Raw genomic sequence first — 18,524 nt, forward strand, 5'->3', positions numbered from 1 at the left:
AAACCCTACAGTCTCCCAAGCCATGAATCATTTCCCCATATGTCCTCTAATACCATCCACTAAGGCGGAAGAAGAAGGGTATGACAGAGGATGAGATGGTTGGATGGCATCATTGATTCAATGGACATGAGTTTGAGCAAGCTCTGGGAGTTGGTGATGGACAGGGAAGCCTGACGTGTCCATGGGGTCGCAAAAAGCGGGACATGACTGAGTGGCTGAACTGAAGGTCCTCTTAAGATACATGTTCACTGTCCTCAAATGAGCAAGCCCCTAGGAAAGAACAGTTAGAACTGGACATGGAACAATAGACTGCTTCCAAATAGGAAAAGGAGTACGTCAAGACTGTATATTGTCACCCTGCTTATTTAACTTATAAGCAGAGTACATCATGAGAAACGCTGAGCTGGAGGAAGCACAGGCTGGAATCAAGATTGCTGGGAGAAATATTAATAACCTCAGATATGCAGATGACACCACCCTTATGGCAGAAAGTGAAGAAGAACTAAAGAGCCTCTCAATGAAGGTGAAAGAGGAAAGTGAAAAAGTTGGCTTAAAGCTCAACATTCAGAAAACTAAGATCATGGCATCTGGTCCCGTCACTTCATGGCAAATAGATGGGGAAACAGTGAAAACAGTGGCTGACTTTTTCTGGGCTCCAAAATCACTGCAGCTGGTGACTGCAGCCATGAAATTAAAAGACGCTTACTCCTTGGAAGGAAAGTTATGACCATCCTAGACAGCATATTAAAAAGCAGAGATATTACTTTGTCAACAAAGGTCCATCTAGTCAAGCTATGATTTTTCCGGTGGTCATGTATGGATGTGAGAGTTGGATTATAAAGAAAGCTGAGCACCGAAGAATTGATGCTTTTGAACTGTGGTGTTGGAGAAGACTCTTGAGAGTCCCTTGGACTGCAAGGAGATCCAACCAGTCCATCCTAAAGGAAATCAGTCCTGAATATTCATTGGAAGGACTGATGCTGAAGCTGAAACTCTTAATACTTTGGCCACCTGATGCGAAGAGCGGACTCATTTGAAAAGACCCTGATGCTGGGAAACATTGAGAGCAGGAAGAGAAGGGGACGACAGAGGATGAGATGGTTAGATGGCATCACCAACTCAATGGACATGGGTTTGGGTGCACTCCAGGAGTTGGTGATGAATAGGGAGGCCTGGTGTGCTGTGGTTCATGGGGTTGCAAAGAGTCAGACACGACTGAGTGACTGAACTGAACTAGGAAAAGACAAAATAAAAACTCATATTAAGGTACATTTGGGATTATAAAATTACAAAAACAGCATATATGACAATTACCAAAAGTACATAAAAAATATACAAGGTTGAAAAGTAATGAACTTATCATCCAATTTAAGCTACAGAAAACACCCCCTTCACACACCTCACAGATCTTCCATCATTCATCCTGCAAATGACCCCAGCTGACCTCCTATCACTACCCCACAGAACTCCCATCACTCACTCTAGAGATGCACCCATTATTCAACTTGCTTATAATTTCCTTTGTTGTGCAGAAGCTTTAAGTTTAATTAGGTCCCATTTGTTTATTTTTGCTTTTATTTCCAATATTCTGGGAGGTGGGTCATAGAGGATCCTGCTGTGATGTATGTCGGAGAGTGTTTTGCCTATGTTCTCCTCTAGGAGTTTTATAGTTTCTGGTCTTACGTTTAGATCTTTAATCCATTTTGAGTTTATTTTTGTGTATGGTGTTAGAAAGTGTTCTAGTTTCATTCTTTTACAAGTGATTGGCCAGTTTTCCCAGCACCACTTGTTAAAGAGATTGTCTTTAATCCATTGTATATTCTTGCCTCCTTTGTCAAAGATAAGGTGTCCATATGTGCATGGATTTATCTCTGGGATTTCTATTTTGTTCCATTTCCTTGATTTTAATCTCCAGCATTTGACTAACTGAACCTTGTGGGAGGCTAGCTAATAAAGATATCTGGAAAATGTAGCCTGCAGCGGTAAATCCCATTAAGTCAGAGCAGCGTAGGGGAGGGACCAGGACACTAGGCAAGGACTGATCTGTACATCCACCCATCCTCTCCCATGGGTCCAGTTCAGGAGACCAGACATGAAACTGGACAGAGGTTATTTCTGGCTGAGAAAAGTCAGCAAGTATGACCTGATGCACAGACGTGAGCTGTAGTGAGGGAAGTGCCTAGGAGACAGAGACTCTGTCCATCTGAGCTTCTGTGTTCTGCCTCTCACCATGGCCAGAAGAGAGAGAGTGTTTCAGTCCACAAAACCAACCATGCAACTCTTGCTGTTCAGTCACTCAGTCAGTCCAACTCTTTGCAACCCCATGGACTGTAGCATGCCAGGCTTCCCTGTCCTTCACTATCTCCTGGAGTTTTTGCAAACTCATGTCTATTGAGTTGGTGATGCCATCCAACCATCTCGTCCTCTGTTGTCCCCTTCTCCTCCTGCCTTCAGTCATTCCCAGGTCTTTTCCAATGAGTCAGATCTTCACATCAGGTGGCCAAAGTATTGCAGCTTCAGCTTCAGCATCAGTCCTTCCAATGAATGTTTAGGGTTGATTTCCTTTAGAATTGACTGGTTTGATCTTCTTGCTGTCCAAGGAACTCTCAAGAGTCTTCTCCAACACCACAGTTCTAAAGTCTCAATTCTTCAGCACTCAGCCTTCTTTATGGTCCAACGCTCACATCTGTACATGACTACTGGAAAAACCATAGCTTTGACTACAGCGCCTCCAGGACCCTCCAATTTTGTGGGGAATTGTAAGAGGAAGTTATGGGCAAAGACTACAGAGAATTCACCCTGGGGAAGACAGACAAGGCCAGCCTCCCTTGGGATTTGGGGGCTTAGGTGTAGATCATCTGAGGAAGAGCTTGCTCACCTAGATTCAGATGATCCACAGGTGAGTATGAAGCTGGCCCCAAGAGGATCCCTTTAAGCAGAGTCAAACCCAGGGGCTATAAAACACCTTGCTCTACAGATATAATAGTCATCTAAGCAAGAAGAGAGAATGAAATTGAAGAAACAACTGTGTTGAGAAGTGGCCTTAGATTTTCAAGGCACAGACAATAATCCTAAAAGGCAAAAGGAAAGGAGTGGGCATGGATGTGTGGGGGGCAGAGGCGAAGAGAAGAAACCTTGGCAAGATTACATGTAAATATAAATCCAATTAAATATAAACATAAATGTAATTGTGTTTGTGTGCATATGTGTATACGTTATAATACACATATCATCAATCTAAATAAACCTAGGAAGCAATGAGCAGGCAGAAAGCACTTATTTGGAATCAAAGACTTGCAATTTGGGGCACACAAATTCAGGGAGCAACCAAACTGTGTCCCACATGGGAGTAAAAGTCAGGGGGTTTTAAAAGCAAAGAAGGGAGATTTGCATTACAAAGAATTTTCACTGGAGTTGGAGGCAGGATCTAGTGTTGGCTGAACATGCTTGACTGCTAAAGCTATAACTAGAGGGTGGAAAAAGTTCGTTGTTGTGACAAGTCACAGGTGTTCTTGCAGAGTTCTTGAAATATCTGTGGTTGGCCCAGTTGAAAAGTTCAAGATTCCACCTGGTGGGGATGTGTGTAAGGTCCACCCCCTTAATGGCCTCCTAGCTCCATTAAGGAAAAAAAATACCCTTGACATAAGTGACTCCATTTTATTTCACATTTCACAACATCATATATATTCTCAGAGTTGGAAATGCCAGAGTGATAAGCAAATAGTTAAAAGCTTTAAAGCTTTCAAGACATAAGTTCACAAATTTATTTATACATTTAAATTTATTTTTTATATTTATATGAACTATATTTATATAGTTCAACTATATAAAACAAAAAACATTTACCTTGGATAGGTAAATGAAATCAGAAGACAAGAATAAGCCAGGAGAATATATTTACCTTGGATAGCAAATCCAAGGTAAATGAAATCAGAAGACAAGGTCAAGCCAGGAAAATATATTCATAATCCTACTATAGACTAATGATTGTAGTTCCTATATAAAAGAATTATCCAAATTTTTAAGAAAGAAATATACACTAATAATCATGAGACAGATATGAACAGCCATTGAATGGCAGAACGGCAGAAAAGATTGTTGTTGCTCAATCATGTCCGAGTCTTTACGATCCCATGAACTACAGCACGCCAGGCTTTTCTGTCCTTCACTATCTCCCAAAGTTTATTCATACTCATGTCCATTGAGTCGGTGATGCCACCCAACTATCTGATTCTCTGTCATCCCCTTTTCCTCCTACCCTCAATCTTTCCCAGCATCAGGGTCTTTCCAATGAATAGGCTCTTCACATCAGGTGGTCAAAGTATTGGAACTTCAGCATCACCATCAGTCCTAATGAATATTCAGGGTTGGCAGAACAGATCAGAATGGAAAGTAGTAATCATTATGAAACCTACTTAAAAATACTTTACTTTCATATCTATAATGAGAAATTCTAGTTAAAAGTATAATGGGTACATTTTTCATTGGTAAGATAGAAAGAGCCAAATCAGTGCTAATGTACACTGCTGTTGAGGTTGGAGAGAAGCAGAGATGAGTCGCATTATAGGGGATGGTGATGCAAATTGGTACAACCTCCTGGAGAGTCATTTGGCCATACTGTATTCTATCAACACTGGTAATGTGTGTGCCCTCTGACTGAGAAATTCAAATTCACACAGACATTTTAGCAGACAGGCATACCTTGGGGATAGTTCAAGTTCACAATAAAGCAAATACCTCAATAAAGTGAGGCAAACTATTTTTTTTTTAATTTTTCTGGTACATTAAGGTTATGATTACACTATATTTTTACATCACACGGTGCAGTGAGTGTGCCATAGCAATATGTCTCTCTAAAAAAAAAAAATGTACAGGGCTTCCCTGGTGGCTTGGTGGTAAAGAATCCTCCTGCCAATGCAGAAAACGCGGGTTCTTATCCCTAGTTCAGGAAGATCCCACATGTCACAGAGCAACTAAGCCTGAGCACCACAACTACGACGACTGTGCTCTACAGCCCGGCAGCTGCAATTACTAAGCCCATGTGCCACAACTACTTAAGTCCACACACCAAGAGCCCATGCTCCGCAGGAAGAGAAGCCATTGCAACGAGAGAAGTGCAAACACCACAATGAGAGAGTAGCCCTTGCTCACCTCAACACCTCAAGGGCTGTTGCTGCAGTCCTTGCAGCAACAAAGACCCAGTAGTGCCAAAAATAAATGAAAATAAATATTTTTTAATGTACAAAGCTTAATTCAAAAATACTTTTTTGCTAAAATATGCTATCATTTGAGCCTTTGGAGATTTGTAATCTTTTTAATAGTAACATCAAAGATCACTATCACAGATCACCATAGAAATATAATAATAAAAAAATTGAAATATTTCAAGAAATACCAAAATGTGACTCAGAGACATGAAGTGAGCAAATGCTGTTGGAAAAATGGCACTAACAGACTTGCTTTACACTGGGCTGCCCCAAACCTTCAACTTGTTTTTAAAACAAAAAGCGGGGGGCAATATCTGTGAAGCACAATGAAGAACAGTAAAATGAGAAATGCCTTAGCCCTCTCAAAAATCACCTCATTAACGTCACACGATTCTTTAAAGGCTCTCATTACTAAGGAAATCACGAAGCTTTTAGGAGTTCTCTGCCAAGTTCTGCACCTTTGGGCTCCCGACAGATCTCTGACTCTCTGGGCGGTCTTGACAGGGAAGAGGCCAGATAGTGAGAAAGGGGCTTTAAATCAGTGTTAAAAGCACAGAGGATATTTTTCAGAAAAAAAATGCTATTTTTCTCCTAGAACTATATCTACACACGTCTTTAATTGGTCCCTCGCCAATGGGAAACACCACCAAGACTTCAACTCTATGAAGATTGCCTAGTGCGTTCCCTGGCTGTACGGAATGGAGCCTTTGAAAATGGCGTCCTCCTTAATATAATCCTTACGGGCGCGGCCATGTTGTTCTCCCGATACCGTCACTGAAGGAAAATGAACCGCGGAATAGACCAATGGACTTGGTACGCCATGATAACTATTGGCAGACCGTGGCTTCCAAGGTGCTAGTGAGCATGAGCACCGTTCAAACACAGCCTCCCAAATCCTGACAGGAATTCGAATCGGAAGTGGCCCAGAGCGGCCATTTCGCTTCTGTTGTCAACTCTTCTAACCTGTGAATCGCCTGTGGGATGCTGAGGTGATTTGGAACATTAGCAATGGGGAATCTGCGGGGTCGATGAGGGAGTAATCCGCTTGGTGTGAGTGATGTTGGGAATTGGGGGCCGAGTGATGGGGGTCTGTGGAATGAGTGATGTCGGGTCTGCGGAGTGAGTGGTGGGGTTCTTAGTGATGGGAGCTATAGAGTAACTGGGGTTTTCTAATTTAAGTTTAATGCTTGGCTCGTTGATTTTCACTCTTTCTTGCCTTATTTCTGTATGTATAAAAGTATTTTTGTAACTTGAATTCCAAGTGTACTTTAATTCAGATTTTATATGTTGGCCCATGAAATTTATTTACATGATCGTGAACATGGGTCTTAAGAGGGCCTTGGTATGGTACTGGGAACCACTTGGGGAGGTGGTCCACTGCTTGGGGGACTGTAGGAGGCAATGACTGACTGGGAGCAGGAGCTTTGAGGGTCACATTGTAACACACTCAAGGGAGACAGTGATTGAGGGAGGATCAGTGAAATCAGTAAAGTGTTTGGGGTGCTAAGGGCAGCATTTGGGAACCAGTTGATGGGAGACCTAGTGGGCCAGTGATGGAGGTTTGTGAAGCTGATTGATTTGCTTTCTGGGCAGTGGGTGTTGTCCTTTGGAAATGAATGAGTGGGTCAGTGTTGGTCTCAACTTGGGTCTCTGGAGACCCAAGTGTGGCTGAGGATAAGTGATTGGGTGTTGGGCAAATCAATGATAGTTTCTTCCTGGGGTGCATTATTTGGAACCCTATATTGGGGGTTATCTAATGAGTCCTAGTACATGTCTGCAGGTTTTCCAAATGAAGATGGGATTCCATACATTGAATTTTGTCAGAAAAGGTTGAGCTGTCTGTATTATGGATGGGCACTGAAATGTCCAGAACCTCAGTTCCAGACATGGGCTACTTGAAGCCTAAGCTTTCTGAAGCCAACAGGAAATGTAAACAGTGTTTCTGGAAATTGACTATGTAGAAGACCACATGGGATAGTGGCAACTGGGACGCGTCAGAATTCCCTTTGGAGACTGAGTGACCTTAAGGCAAATTAGGTAACAGCAGTCAGCTTCAGTTTTCCTCATCCATGAAATGGGTATGAAAGTGAAAGTTGCTCAGTTCAACTCTTTGCCACCCCATGAATTATACAGTCCATGGAATTCTCTAGGCCAGAATACTGGAATGAGTAGCCTTTCCCTTCTCCAGGGGATCTTCCAACCCAGGAATCGAACCAGGGTCTCCTGCATTGCAGGTGGATTCTTTACCAACTGAGCTATCAGGGAAGCCCTCAAATGGGTATAATAATGATATTTAGCTGACAGGGTGGTGTGAGAATTACTCAAGGTATCTGATACCTGACTCAGCAACTTGCTGATTTTTATTCAGCAAGTAATAAAATAATTTTTATTTTATTTTTTATTGTTTTTCATGTGCCTGGCAGGTTCTGAGGACTTGACAAACCTCAACTCATGGAAGTTTCTCAATGCCTATGATAAATACCTTCCTCTTCATTTTGGAAACTGCCACTAAAATAATCTCTCTCTCTTCTCATAGTTCAAAGGTGTGTCAGAGCTGCAGTTAAACCTTCATGAACTTTAATCCAAATCTTTTCCATCTTATTTTTTACCCCAATAGATAGATTTCTGAGTTTTGTTTACCCTCATGTTGTGAACACAGTGACTTTCACCTAATGGCTCTCAGAAATTCCTGTGGCGTGGATATTAGATGAGTAATGATGCGTTTACTGCCTTTCCAGGATTTCCAGTGTCCCTCCAGAGCCCCTGGGTCAGGCCACATCACGGAGACTGCAGGATCTCCCTACACAGCTCAGGTCGACTCTTCCCAGCAGCTCTGATTGGAGCCTTCTGATGCCCACCCAGCTGCAGGCTCCTGGGAAGAGTGGAGTTGTCAGCAAGAGAGACCAAGAATTGAAGCCCAGAAGGGACATGCTTGCTGACATGAATTTGCCCCAGAGGCCCCAGGTCTTGGGTTTAGAGGAGCAGGATGTATCGTGTGAGGTAAGCAGGAGCCACCCCCACCCCAGGGGCAGTTCTACGGAACTTGAGGGCAGACACAGGAAGCAGCAGACTCTGGACTCCCTGTGTCAAGACAATGTGGATTCTCCAGCGGAGAGCAGAGCACTGATAGCTAATGTTTCCTCATCCACAGGCACTGTGTCTTATAGAGGAAACTGAACTGACCGATGCAGGAGGATGTGTAGAAGAGGGTTGGCCCTGGGGCAAAGGAAGAAGAAACCATAGCTCCAGCCACAGGCCAGGAAATACTGACTCCTTCCTGCTCAGCACAGGCCTCCTTCACCCATATGTTCATCCTCCATCCACTGCTGGGTCTTTGCATTGTTTCAGCTGATCCCCACCTGACTCCTCACTGGAGATTGGCTGCTTTCTCCTCTGTCCTCAGAATTTACAGTCACAGAGCAAGAACTAGCTTTTAAGGACCGTGTGGTTTTTCCTCTTTTAAAAGATGAATAAAAGTGCTCAGGAATAATGTAGACATTGATATTTGATATTTTGGAGTGAGGAAGCAGGGTTCTTGGTTATACTCAAGATTTCCTGAAATTCCAAGTTGTTCTTTGTATTTCATGACCTTTCGGGTGTTTTTAAAATAACAACGACCCACTCTAAGGACCTCATTGCTATTGCTAAGTCACTTCAGTTGTGTCCGACTCTGCGACCCCATAGACGGCAGCCCGCCAGGCTTCCCCATCCCTGGGATTCTCCAGGCAAGAACACTGGAGTGGGTTGCCATTTCCTTCTCCAATGCATGAAAGGGAAAAGTGAAAGTGAAGTCACTCAGTCGTGTCCGACCCTCAGCGACCCCATGGACTGCAGCCTTCCAGGCTCCTCCATCCATGGGATTTTCCAGGCAAGAGTATTGGAGTGGGGTGCCATTGCCTTCTCCAAAGGACCTCATTAAATACTGTGTATCTCCAAATACAGACATATTTTGAGGTTCTGGGGGTTAGGACTTCAGCATATGAATGAGTTGGGGGGAGGGGCACAATTCAGCCCATAATAGTGGCAAACACTGCCTTGTAGAAAAATGTATTTCATTTTGTGTTGGAGTTGGCTGAATTTTAAGAGCACTTCTTGTTCAGCTAAGGTGTTAAGATGCATGATATTGGGTTGGCCAAAAAGTTTGTTAAGGACATTTAGAAACCACAAACTTTTTGGCCAACCTAATCCTTATTAGCTTTGTTCTTATTTTAATATTAAAAATATTGTTTTCTTGCCCTGATTCTGATTTCATACAATATGAAACAGGTAGTTAGTGGGAAGCCATATATATCATGGTGAAGTCATTAAGAACACACCCCTGTATGTAAGTTCAACAATGATGACTAATTCTCATTGAGCTGGGGTATGTTGTTATAGGGGTTAGTGTCTTTTGAGGATGTGACCATGGACTTCAGCAGGGAGGAGTGGCAGCAACTGGACCCTGCCCAGAGACACCTGTATCAGGATGTGATGCTGGAGATCTACAGCCACTTTTTCTCTGTGGGTGAGCACAGCTGACCTGGGACTCTTGGACGGGCCTCTGAGATGTCCCTCCTTCTTGTGGCATGCAGTGGGACATCTGAAGAATGTAATCAGTTTGTCCTGGGCTTGTCCCAAATTGTTCATTCCTCTTGGTCATCTTTGAATGTTACTTTGTTCCTAATGAAAGATGTGTCAATGAAAGAAACTTCATTGAATGACCTCTGAAGCCCAATGTATGTCTGCATGCTAAGTCACTTCAGTTGTGTCTGACTCTTTTTGACCCCATGAACTATAGCCAATCAGGCTCCTTTGTACATGGGATTCTCCAGGCAGAATACTAGAGTGGGTTGCCATGCCCTTCTCTGAAGCCCAATACCACATCCTAATGTAATATCCTTTCTTATTCACAGGGTATCACATTCCCAACCCAGAGATCATTTTCAGGATTGAAGAAGGAAAGGAACCATGGGTGAGGAAGACTGAACTCCCATGTCAGAGGTATCATGGTGAGTGACTGTCAAGTCATGTAGATCCATGAGGGGCCATATTCAACCTACCACACTTATCCATTCCCCAATGGTGGACACACGTTATCTCCTACTCCTTAAAACTAATGCTGCTGTACATTATTTTGTAATGTATGCCATTAAGGCTAATGCTGCCATACATTATTTTGTAAATGTTCTATAGGGGCCAACATAAGAATTAATCAGAGGTGAATAGTCAAGGGGGATTGCCTGATCACTGGATATGACTACACTTAATCCAGCTAAGTTAATCATTTTTACATCTTGCTTCCCAACATTTATAATATTTATCAAATTTCTCATTTATGGCCCATGTTATGATAGAGCTGTTTTCATTTTTCTGGGAACAGAGCATCTCATCATATCTGTTATCTGATTGGATTTTCCATCTGTATGTTGCTTTTGTCGTCTCATTTTATCCCTTTGTGGAATTTCCTGAAGGCCTTTTTTTTAATTTGTCCTCTGAACTCATTTTTTTTCTGCACTGAATCCTTCTTTATCCCTAATTGTGGTGCCTCCAACTTGGGCCCCTGTACTTCCCTCTGGTTATCCCTTCATAGAGGAATTACTTTAAAGGACCCTTCTATTCTCAACACTTAAGGCCTAAATTTTTTTTTTTCCTGATGATCCTTTATCAGTGCCTCCAGTCCCCATGCCTAAACCATGTTCTCTTATTTAGCTTTATGGTGGACAGTTCCTGTGGGGTGTCTCATTTCCTTTATTTTAAGGAAATCAGAAATTGGAATCATTACGCACATCAGAAATTCTTCTCACTTTATACGTTTTGTCCAGAAGATTCTTCTGTTTCTTGGCTCGCCCATCTTAGTCTTCTAACTTGTTATTTTAGAAATTCTACTATATATATATTTTTTAAAAGCACAGTTTAGTTGACTCTTTTTCTTAATTCCAGGGGTATCACCATAAACCACCTATTTTCTCATGCTTGGGTTATTTTGTTCCTAGTGGGATTTGTGGATTCCCAGTCATCATGAGTTCAGTCAAGATGACATTGATAGATTACCCCAAAGATTGATTTATTTCTTTTTCTCAGATTTTAATGCTATCAGTTCAGTTCAGTCGCTCAGTTGTGTCTGACCCTCTGCAACTACATGAATCGCAGCACGCCAGGCCTCCCTGTCCATCACCAACTCCCGGAGTTCACTCAGACTCACGTCCATCGAGTCAGTGATGCCATCCAGCCATCTCATCCTCTGTCATCCCCTTCTCCTCCTGCCCCCAATCCCTCCCAGCATCAGAGTCTTTTCCAATGAGTCAACTCTTCGCATGAGGTGGCCAAAGTACTGGAGTTTCAGCTTTAGCATCATTCCTTCCAAAGAAATCCCAGGGCTGATCTCCTTCCAAATGGACTGGTTGGATCTCCTTGCAGTCGAAGGGACTCTCAAGAGTCTTCTCCAACACCACAGTTCAAAAGCATCAATTCTTCGGTGCTCAGCTTTCTTCTTCTGGAGAAGGCAATGGCACCCCACTCCAGTACTCTTGCCTGGAAAATCCCATGGATGGTGGAGCTGGTAGGCTGCAGTCCTTGGGGTTGCCGGGCCCGGTAGGAGGCCGTCTGTGGGGTCACACAGAGTCGGACACGACTGAAGCGACTTAGCAGCAGCAGCAGCAGCTTTCTTCACAGTCCAACTCTCACATCCATACATGACCACAGGAAAAACCATAGCCTTGACTAGATGGACCTTTGTTGGCAAAGTAATGTCTCTGCTTTTGAATATGCTATGTAGGTTGGTCATAACTTTCCTTCCAAGGAGTAAGCGTCTTTTAATTTCATGGCTGCAGTCACCATCTGGAGGGATTTTGGAGCCCAAAAGAATAAAGTCTGACACTGTTTTCACTGTTTCCCCATCTATTTGCCATGAAGTGACGGGACCAGATGCCATGATCTTCGTTTTCTGAATGTTGAGTTTTAAGCCAACTTTTTCACTTTCCTCTTTCACCTTCATCAAGAGGCTTTTTAGTACCTCTTCACTTTCTGCCATAAGGGTGGTGTCATCTGCATATCTGAGGTTATTGATATTTCTCCCAGCAATCTTGATTCCAGCTTGTGCTTCTTCCAGCCCAGCATTTCTCATGATGTACTCTGCAAATAAGTTAATGCTATATATATATATACACACATATATATATATACACATACACACACATACACATACATACCTACTAAAAATGGTAAAAATAAAGCGCCTTCTCATTTTTAAAAAAAAGTGATAGATGACTGAGGTTTGGGAACAGGACAAGGGTCTGGGATACAGTTTATCCAAGTGATTGAAAGAAAAGAAAACAAGACGTGATGGTGTTAACCATACTCAATATTTAAATCTCTGATAGGATAAAGTAATAGTAAAATTCAGCCACCTTTTTAAAAAGAATCTGTTGTGTCTTATGTTCTTACTAGTAAACTGGATGATCAGTGACTCCTGTTCTTAACCAAAAAATGGTATATTGAGTAGCATAAGGCTGAAAGTTATAACAAAAAGACCAAGGTCCAGTATAATAATTTCCAGAATAATTCTCCTCCTATAAAAACACTTCTAAAAGTCAGTTCAGCAGGAAGCCTTATGTTTTGTATTCATTCAGGTGTTGAAGTTTTTCTCTTGTCATTGCAGTACCATCTTTTATGATGCTGTCAATCTTTGGGAATGAGTGCATTGCAACCAAAGCCAGGTTCTACTAGGCAGAAAAGGGGTGGAGGGTACTGAGAAACTGTGATGTGTTCTCTGGCTAGAAGTGGTGCATAATGTTGTATGCCCATTTCGTCAGCAAAAACAGTCTCACTGTCACATATCACTGCAAAGGAAATTGTGAGTCATTATGTGGCTTGGCTGCCATGTGCCTGGCCATAGTTAACCTCTGTGGAAGAGGGTGAGACAGACTCTAGGGGACAGCCTGTTTGTCCAGCCTTCCAGTTTATCCTTCTTGGGATATGTACTAAGTTCAGGGAAACAAACTTTAGTTTCATAGAATTGAGAGTTTGAGTATAGGTATTCTTTCACTGTGTTGGCTATGTCAGGATTGATGCTTTAATAGTCTATCAGAGGATATCTAGGGCTGAATGATTTTGGTATTGTTTCTAACAAGTAGGAGGAAGCTGGGCGATTAATCACAATGTAGATCTTTAATGAAAACCTATACAGATGGTCCCTGACTTGTGATGGTTCAATTTACAATTTTTCAACTTTACAATGTTGTGAAAGTCATACACATTTAGTACAAACTATACTTTGAATTGTAAATTTTGATCTTTTCCCAGGCTAGTGATATACAGTACTATACTCTCATGATGCCAGGGTCCCAGTCAGCCACATGATCATAAAGGGAATCAACCAATACACTTACTACCCTTCTGTACCCAGATAACCACTCTTTTTTTCACTTTCAGTACAGAATTTGATAAATTGCGTGAGATATTCAACACTTTATTATAAAATAGGTCTTTTGTTAGATGCTTTGGCCCAACCTTAGGCTAACGTAAGTCTTCTAAGCACATTTAAAGTAGGCTGGGTTAAGCTTTGTTTAGTAGGTTAGGTATATTCATTTCTGATTTATGATATTTTAAACTTATCATGGACATATCAGGACATAACCTCATTGTAAGTTGAGAAAACTCTGCACTCTGAACCCCTCCTTCAAGCTTTGGCTATGCACAGATGCTGCCCTATGACACTCTTGTCTCTTTTATCCTGTAGTCATTGCACTAGGTCTGGGTATCTAGATCACCTGCATGAGTGGGATCAGGTTGCCTTTGTTAAAATCTTAACTTTCCCCACGGCTGGGCAAAGTGATTTTGGTTAATTATTTAACCATTGTATTTCGTTTCATGTGGAAAACCAGGATAATAAATAGTTACCTCCTGGGATTGTTGTGGGGATTTAATGAATTTATGTGTGCATCACATAGAACATTGCCTAGCAAATGCTAAGTGCTATACAGCTAAGTGGCTGACATATAGTAAGGGCTGTGTGACTTCTTTCTTGATCACCATCAGCACGACCATTGGTATATGACTCAGCAGTTTCTCCATGCACAATCTCAGTCAGCTCCATGTGACTTCTCCTCTATCCTTTGCTAATTGTTCACTGTATCTATTTCATCTTGTTCTCCTTCTAGAAGGGGAGTTTGGGCTTGAAACCCCACAACGGGAAATTTCTGAAGAAGCTTCATTTCACAATGAGATGATGGGTGGAGTCACAAGAGATGGTTCATGGTGTTCCATTTTAGAAGAACTATGGAAACATGCTGACCAAACAAAAAGGGATCCTAAAAATCAAAATAAACCTTCACATCAGGGGGCTTTCTTCAATAAGAAAACACTGAACACAGAGAGGGACTGTGACTACAAGTACCCTGGAACAGTCATTCAGGCAAAGCCCCACCTTGTTTCTTCACAAAAGGGACCTCATAAACGTTGCTCAGTTGCAAAAAGGTTGAAGCCTAACCTAGAAGCAATTCATCAAAATCAAAGCAGTACCACAAAACACCTTGATGATATGGTTGGATCTGGTCAGCCAGTTATCCATAGCTCTTCCAGTGCCAGCTGCAAGAATACTCACACAGGAGAGAACTTCCGTGAAGGTAATACATGTACAAAAGCCTTCAGCCAGAAACAGTTACTCACACAGCATCAAGTTCATACTCAGGAAAAACCAGATAAGTGTACTGAATGTGGGAGGGACTTCACCCACAAATCACACCTCCTTGAGCAACAGAGATTCCATAGTGTAGAAAACCTCCAGGAATGTGGTAAATGTGGGAAAGCCTTCACCTCACAACCAAAACTCGGGATCTGTGTGACAGATCATACAGTTAACATACCATATATATGTAAGGAATGTGGAAAAGTCTTCATTCAGAGGCCAGAATTGGTTACACACCAGAAAACTCATACTAGAAAGAAGCCCCATAAATGCCATGAATGTGGAAAAACTTTCTTCCAGATGTTATCTCTCTTCAGACATCAGAGAACTCATACAAGAGAAAAACTCTATGAATGCGGTGAATGTGGGAAAGGCTTCTCCCAGAATTCAACTCTTAGTATACATCAGAAAATCCACACTGGCGAGCGACAGTATGTATGCAGTGAATGTGGGAAGGCCTTCACCCAGAAGTCAACACTCAGCTTGCACCAGAGAATCCATTCAGGGGAGAAGTCTTATGTGTGTATTGAATGCGGCCAGGCCTTTATCCAGAAGGCGCACCTGATTGTACATCAGAGAAGTCACACTGGAGAGAAGCCTTATCAGTGTCACAGCTGTGGGAAATCCTTCATTTCCAAGTCACAACTTGATATACATCATCGAATCCACACTGGGGAGAAACCTTATGAATGCAGTGACTGTGGGAAAACCTTTACCCAAAAGTCACACCTCAACATACACCAGAAAATTCACACTGGAGAAAGACACCATGTGTGCAGTGAATGCGGGAAGGCCTTCAACCAGAAGTCAATCCTCAGCATGCATCAGCGAATTCACACCGGAGAGAAGCCTTACAAATGCAGTGACTGTGGGAAGGCCTTTACTTCCAAGTCACAGTTCAGAGAGCATCAGCGGATCCATACGGGAGAGAAACCCTACGTATGTGCTGCATGTGGGAAGGCTTTCAATGGTAGATCAAATTTCCATAAACATCAGATGACTCACAATAGAGAGAGAACCTTTGCCTGTTACAAGTGTGGGAACACCTTCGTCGAGAAATCAGAGTTAATCACACATCAGAGAACACATATTGGAGAGAAACCTTATGAATGCTGTGACTGCGGGAAATCCTTCAGTAGGAAACCACAACTCAAAGTGCATCAACGAATTCACACAGGAGAGAGACCTTATGTGTGTTCCAAGTGTGGGAAGAGCTTCAACAACAGGTCAAATTTTAATAAACACCAGACAACTCACACCAGAGATAAATCTTATAAAAGCAGTTAATCTGTGCAAGGCTTTACCCAGAAGTCAATTTCTAGTATGCATAAAGATCATAAACATCAATGAAACTAACTGAATTTCTTGAAGAAAAAACATGAGGCAGATATAATCATATATTATAGAATTCATGCTTCAGAAAAGCTCTAGGGAGGCACTGCATGTCTCCAAGTTACACATATTTTATGTGAGGGAAATAACTCAGGAAAGAACTTTTAGGAATGAGTGGAAATGTCTATATTTGTACTAGCTTCATTAAAAGTTATAAAATTTATTTGAGGAAGAAACCCTAATACATTAAGAAGAGAGTTTCTATAGAGTAAGACAGATCGTTACCAGATTATTTACAGGAAAATTTGTGGGAATTTAATGATAACCCTGTTTAATGCGGAATATCATTATTTTTAGGCTGCCAGCAAACTAAATGATGACTTGGCAATATTAAGTATGTGTGTGTATATCTGTATACTTATGTATGTATGTATATTTATATCTGCAGGTCAGTGTGTATACACACACACACACACATACTCAATTCTGTAGTTTTTGCTACAGAATTCACTGTGTAACCAGAGGTGTTGATTATATATTTTTTAAAAGAACCTAACAATTGTTTAATCATATTTACTCCCTATTGAATTTACATCCTGAGGTTGCACAATTATTATTAATGTCTATGTACACAGACAGATGAATGTACTTTTTTTGGTAAATGCATAAATGTGATTCTGATATTCATAGTGTAGTTTTTCTCTTCTTTAATGATTAGTTCAGCTCTACTCTCCCCTTTCCACCTCCACCATCTATGGTGAACCTTTTAGTATGGAGTCCTTTATATGTTTATACAGGCTCCTAATCACCTATGTCAGGAGTCAGCAAACTGTCCATCAGCCAAATCTGGTTGGCCACACGTTTTTTAAATAAAGTTTTATTGGAACACAGCCATGTTCATTTGTTTGTGTGATGTCTGTGGCTGCTTTTGTGCTCTACTAGCAGAGCTGAGTAGTTGTGGCAAAGGCCATATGGCCTGCAAACTGAAAGTATTTACCCTCCAGCTCAGAGAGAAGTCTGCTAACACTTGTTATTCCCACACACTCATTACTATGCTCATAAGCGTACACCTATATAGGTACTCTTCCCTCTTTGTTTTGTAAACATCAAATCATATCACATACCTTGTGCAGTTGTTCTTTTCAGTCTACAACACAGCTGTTCAGTGACTGCATCAGTATTCTATCAGTATGAGGACATGCTGTAATTTATTCACCTACCCTTGTTTTTCTTTTTTTTTTTTTTGCGCCATATCCAGGATCTTAGTTCCCTGACCAGGGATCAAACCTGTATCCTCTGCATTGGGAATTCAGAGTCTTAACTGCTGGACTGCCAGGGAAGTCTCCATGTATTTTATTTTTCTTTCCCACTCCCCTCCTTTTTTTTTTTTTTTTTTTGGCTATAAGAAAGAAGTAGAACAGTATACTTTGTAAGTAGACAGGCCCAGGAGCCAGGTTCCTGTGCATCAGTGCCTGCCCAGTCATGTCTGCCTCTTTGCAATCCCATGGACTGTGGCCCATCAGGCTCTTCTGTCCATGGGATTTCTCAAGCAAGAATACTGCAGTGGGTTGCCATTTCCTCCTCCAGGAGATCTTCCTGACCCAGAGGTCAAACCTGCACCTCCTGTGTCTACGGCATTGGTAGGTGGATTCTTTTTTATTTATTTTTAATTGAAGGAGAATTGCTTTGCGATATTGTTTTGTATTCTGCCATACATCAACATGAATCAGCTATAGGTATACATATGTCCACTCCCTCTTAAATCTCTCTCCCACCTCTCACCCCATCCTACTGCTCTAGGTTGTCACAGAGCACAGGTTTGAGCTTCCTGAGTCATACAGCAAATTCCCACTGGCTATCTATTTTACATATGGTAATGTATATGTTTCCACACTGCTTTCTCCATTTGTCCCACCCACTTCTTCCCCCATTGTGTCCACAAGTCTGTTTATGTCTGCAACTTCATTGCTGCCCTGCAAATGGGTTCATCTACCAACTTTCTAGATTCCATATATATGCATTAATGTACGAAGTTTGTTTTTCTCTTACTTCATTCTGTGTAATAGGCTCTAGGTTCACCCACCTCATTAGAATGGACTCAAATACATTCCTTTTTATGGATGAATAATATTCCACTGTATATATGAACCACAGCTTTTTTAATCCATTCATCTGTCGACAGACATCTAGGTCGCTCCCATGTCCTAGCTATTGTAAACAGTGCTGCAATGAACATTGGGATACATGTATCTTTTTCAATTATGGTTTTCTCAGCATATATGCCCACTAGTGGAATTGTTGGTTTATGAGGTAGTTTCATT

General features: G+C 41.7%; 2 protein-coding genes across 3 annotated transcripts in view; one reads left to right on the plus strand and one right to left on the minus strand.

The window, feature by feature from the left end:
• LOC129631735 (sialic acid-binding Ig-like lectin 6) overlaps positions 1-18,524 on the minus strand; it is a 53,239-nt gene that overhangs the window by 19,797 nt on the left and 14,918 nt on the right. The window contains exon 4 of the transcript XR_008704163.1: positions 12,187-12,317. The gene's annotated coding sequence lies outside the window, so the exon portion shown is untranslated. Of the gene's footprint in view, positions 12,318-18,524 lie in introns of the transcript that reaches the window.
• Positions 6,099-17,097, plus strand: ZNF175 (zinc finger protein 175). 2 transcript variants are annotated; one of them, XM_055552926.1, is made up of 5 exons: positions 6,099-6,196; positions 7,946-8,207; positions 9,585-9,711; positions 10,100-10,195; positions 14,345-17,097. In XM_055552926.1, exons 1-5 carry the CDS (start codon positions 6,189-6,191, stop codon positions 16,156-16,158), a joined length of 2,307 nt encoding a protein of 768 aa, XP_055408901.1. In that variant the 5' UTR covers positions 6,099-6,188; the 3' UTR covers positions 16,159-17,097. The 2 variants fall into 2 exon arrangements, with proteins under 2 accessions (XP_055408901.1, XP_055408902.1); XM_055552927.1 differs by lacking the exon at positions 6,099-6,196 and adding an exon at positions 6,528-7,750.

This window comes from Bubalus kerabau, chromosome 17, assembly GCF_029407905.1.
Source record: "Bubalus kerabau isolate K-KA32 ecotype Philippines breed swamp buffalo chromosome 17, PCC_UOA_SB_1v2, whole genome shotgun sequence".
NCBI classification, from domain to species: Eukaryota; Metazoa; Chordata; class Mammalia; order Artiodactyla; family Bovidae; genus Bubalus; species Bubalus kerabau.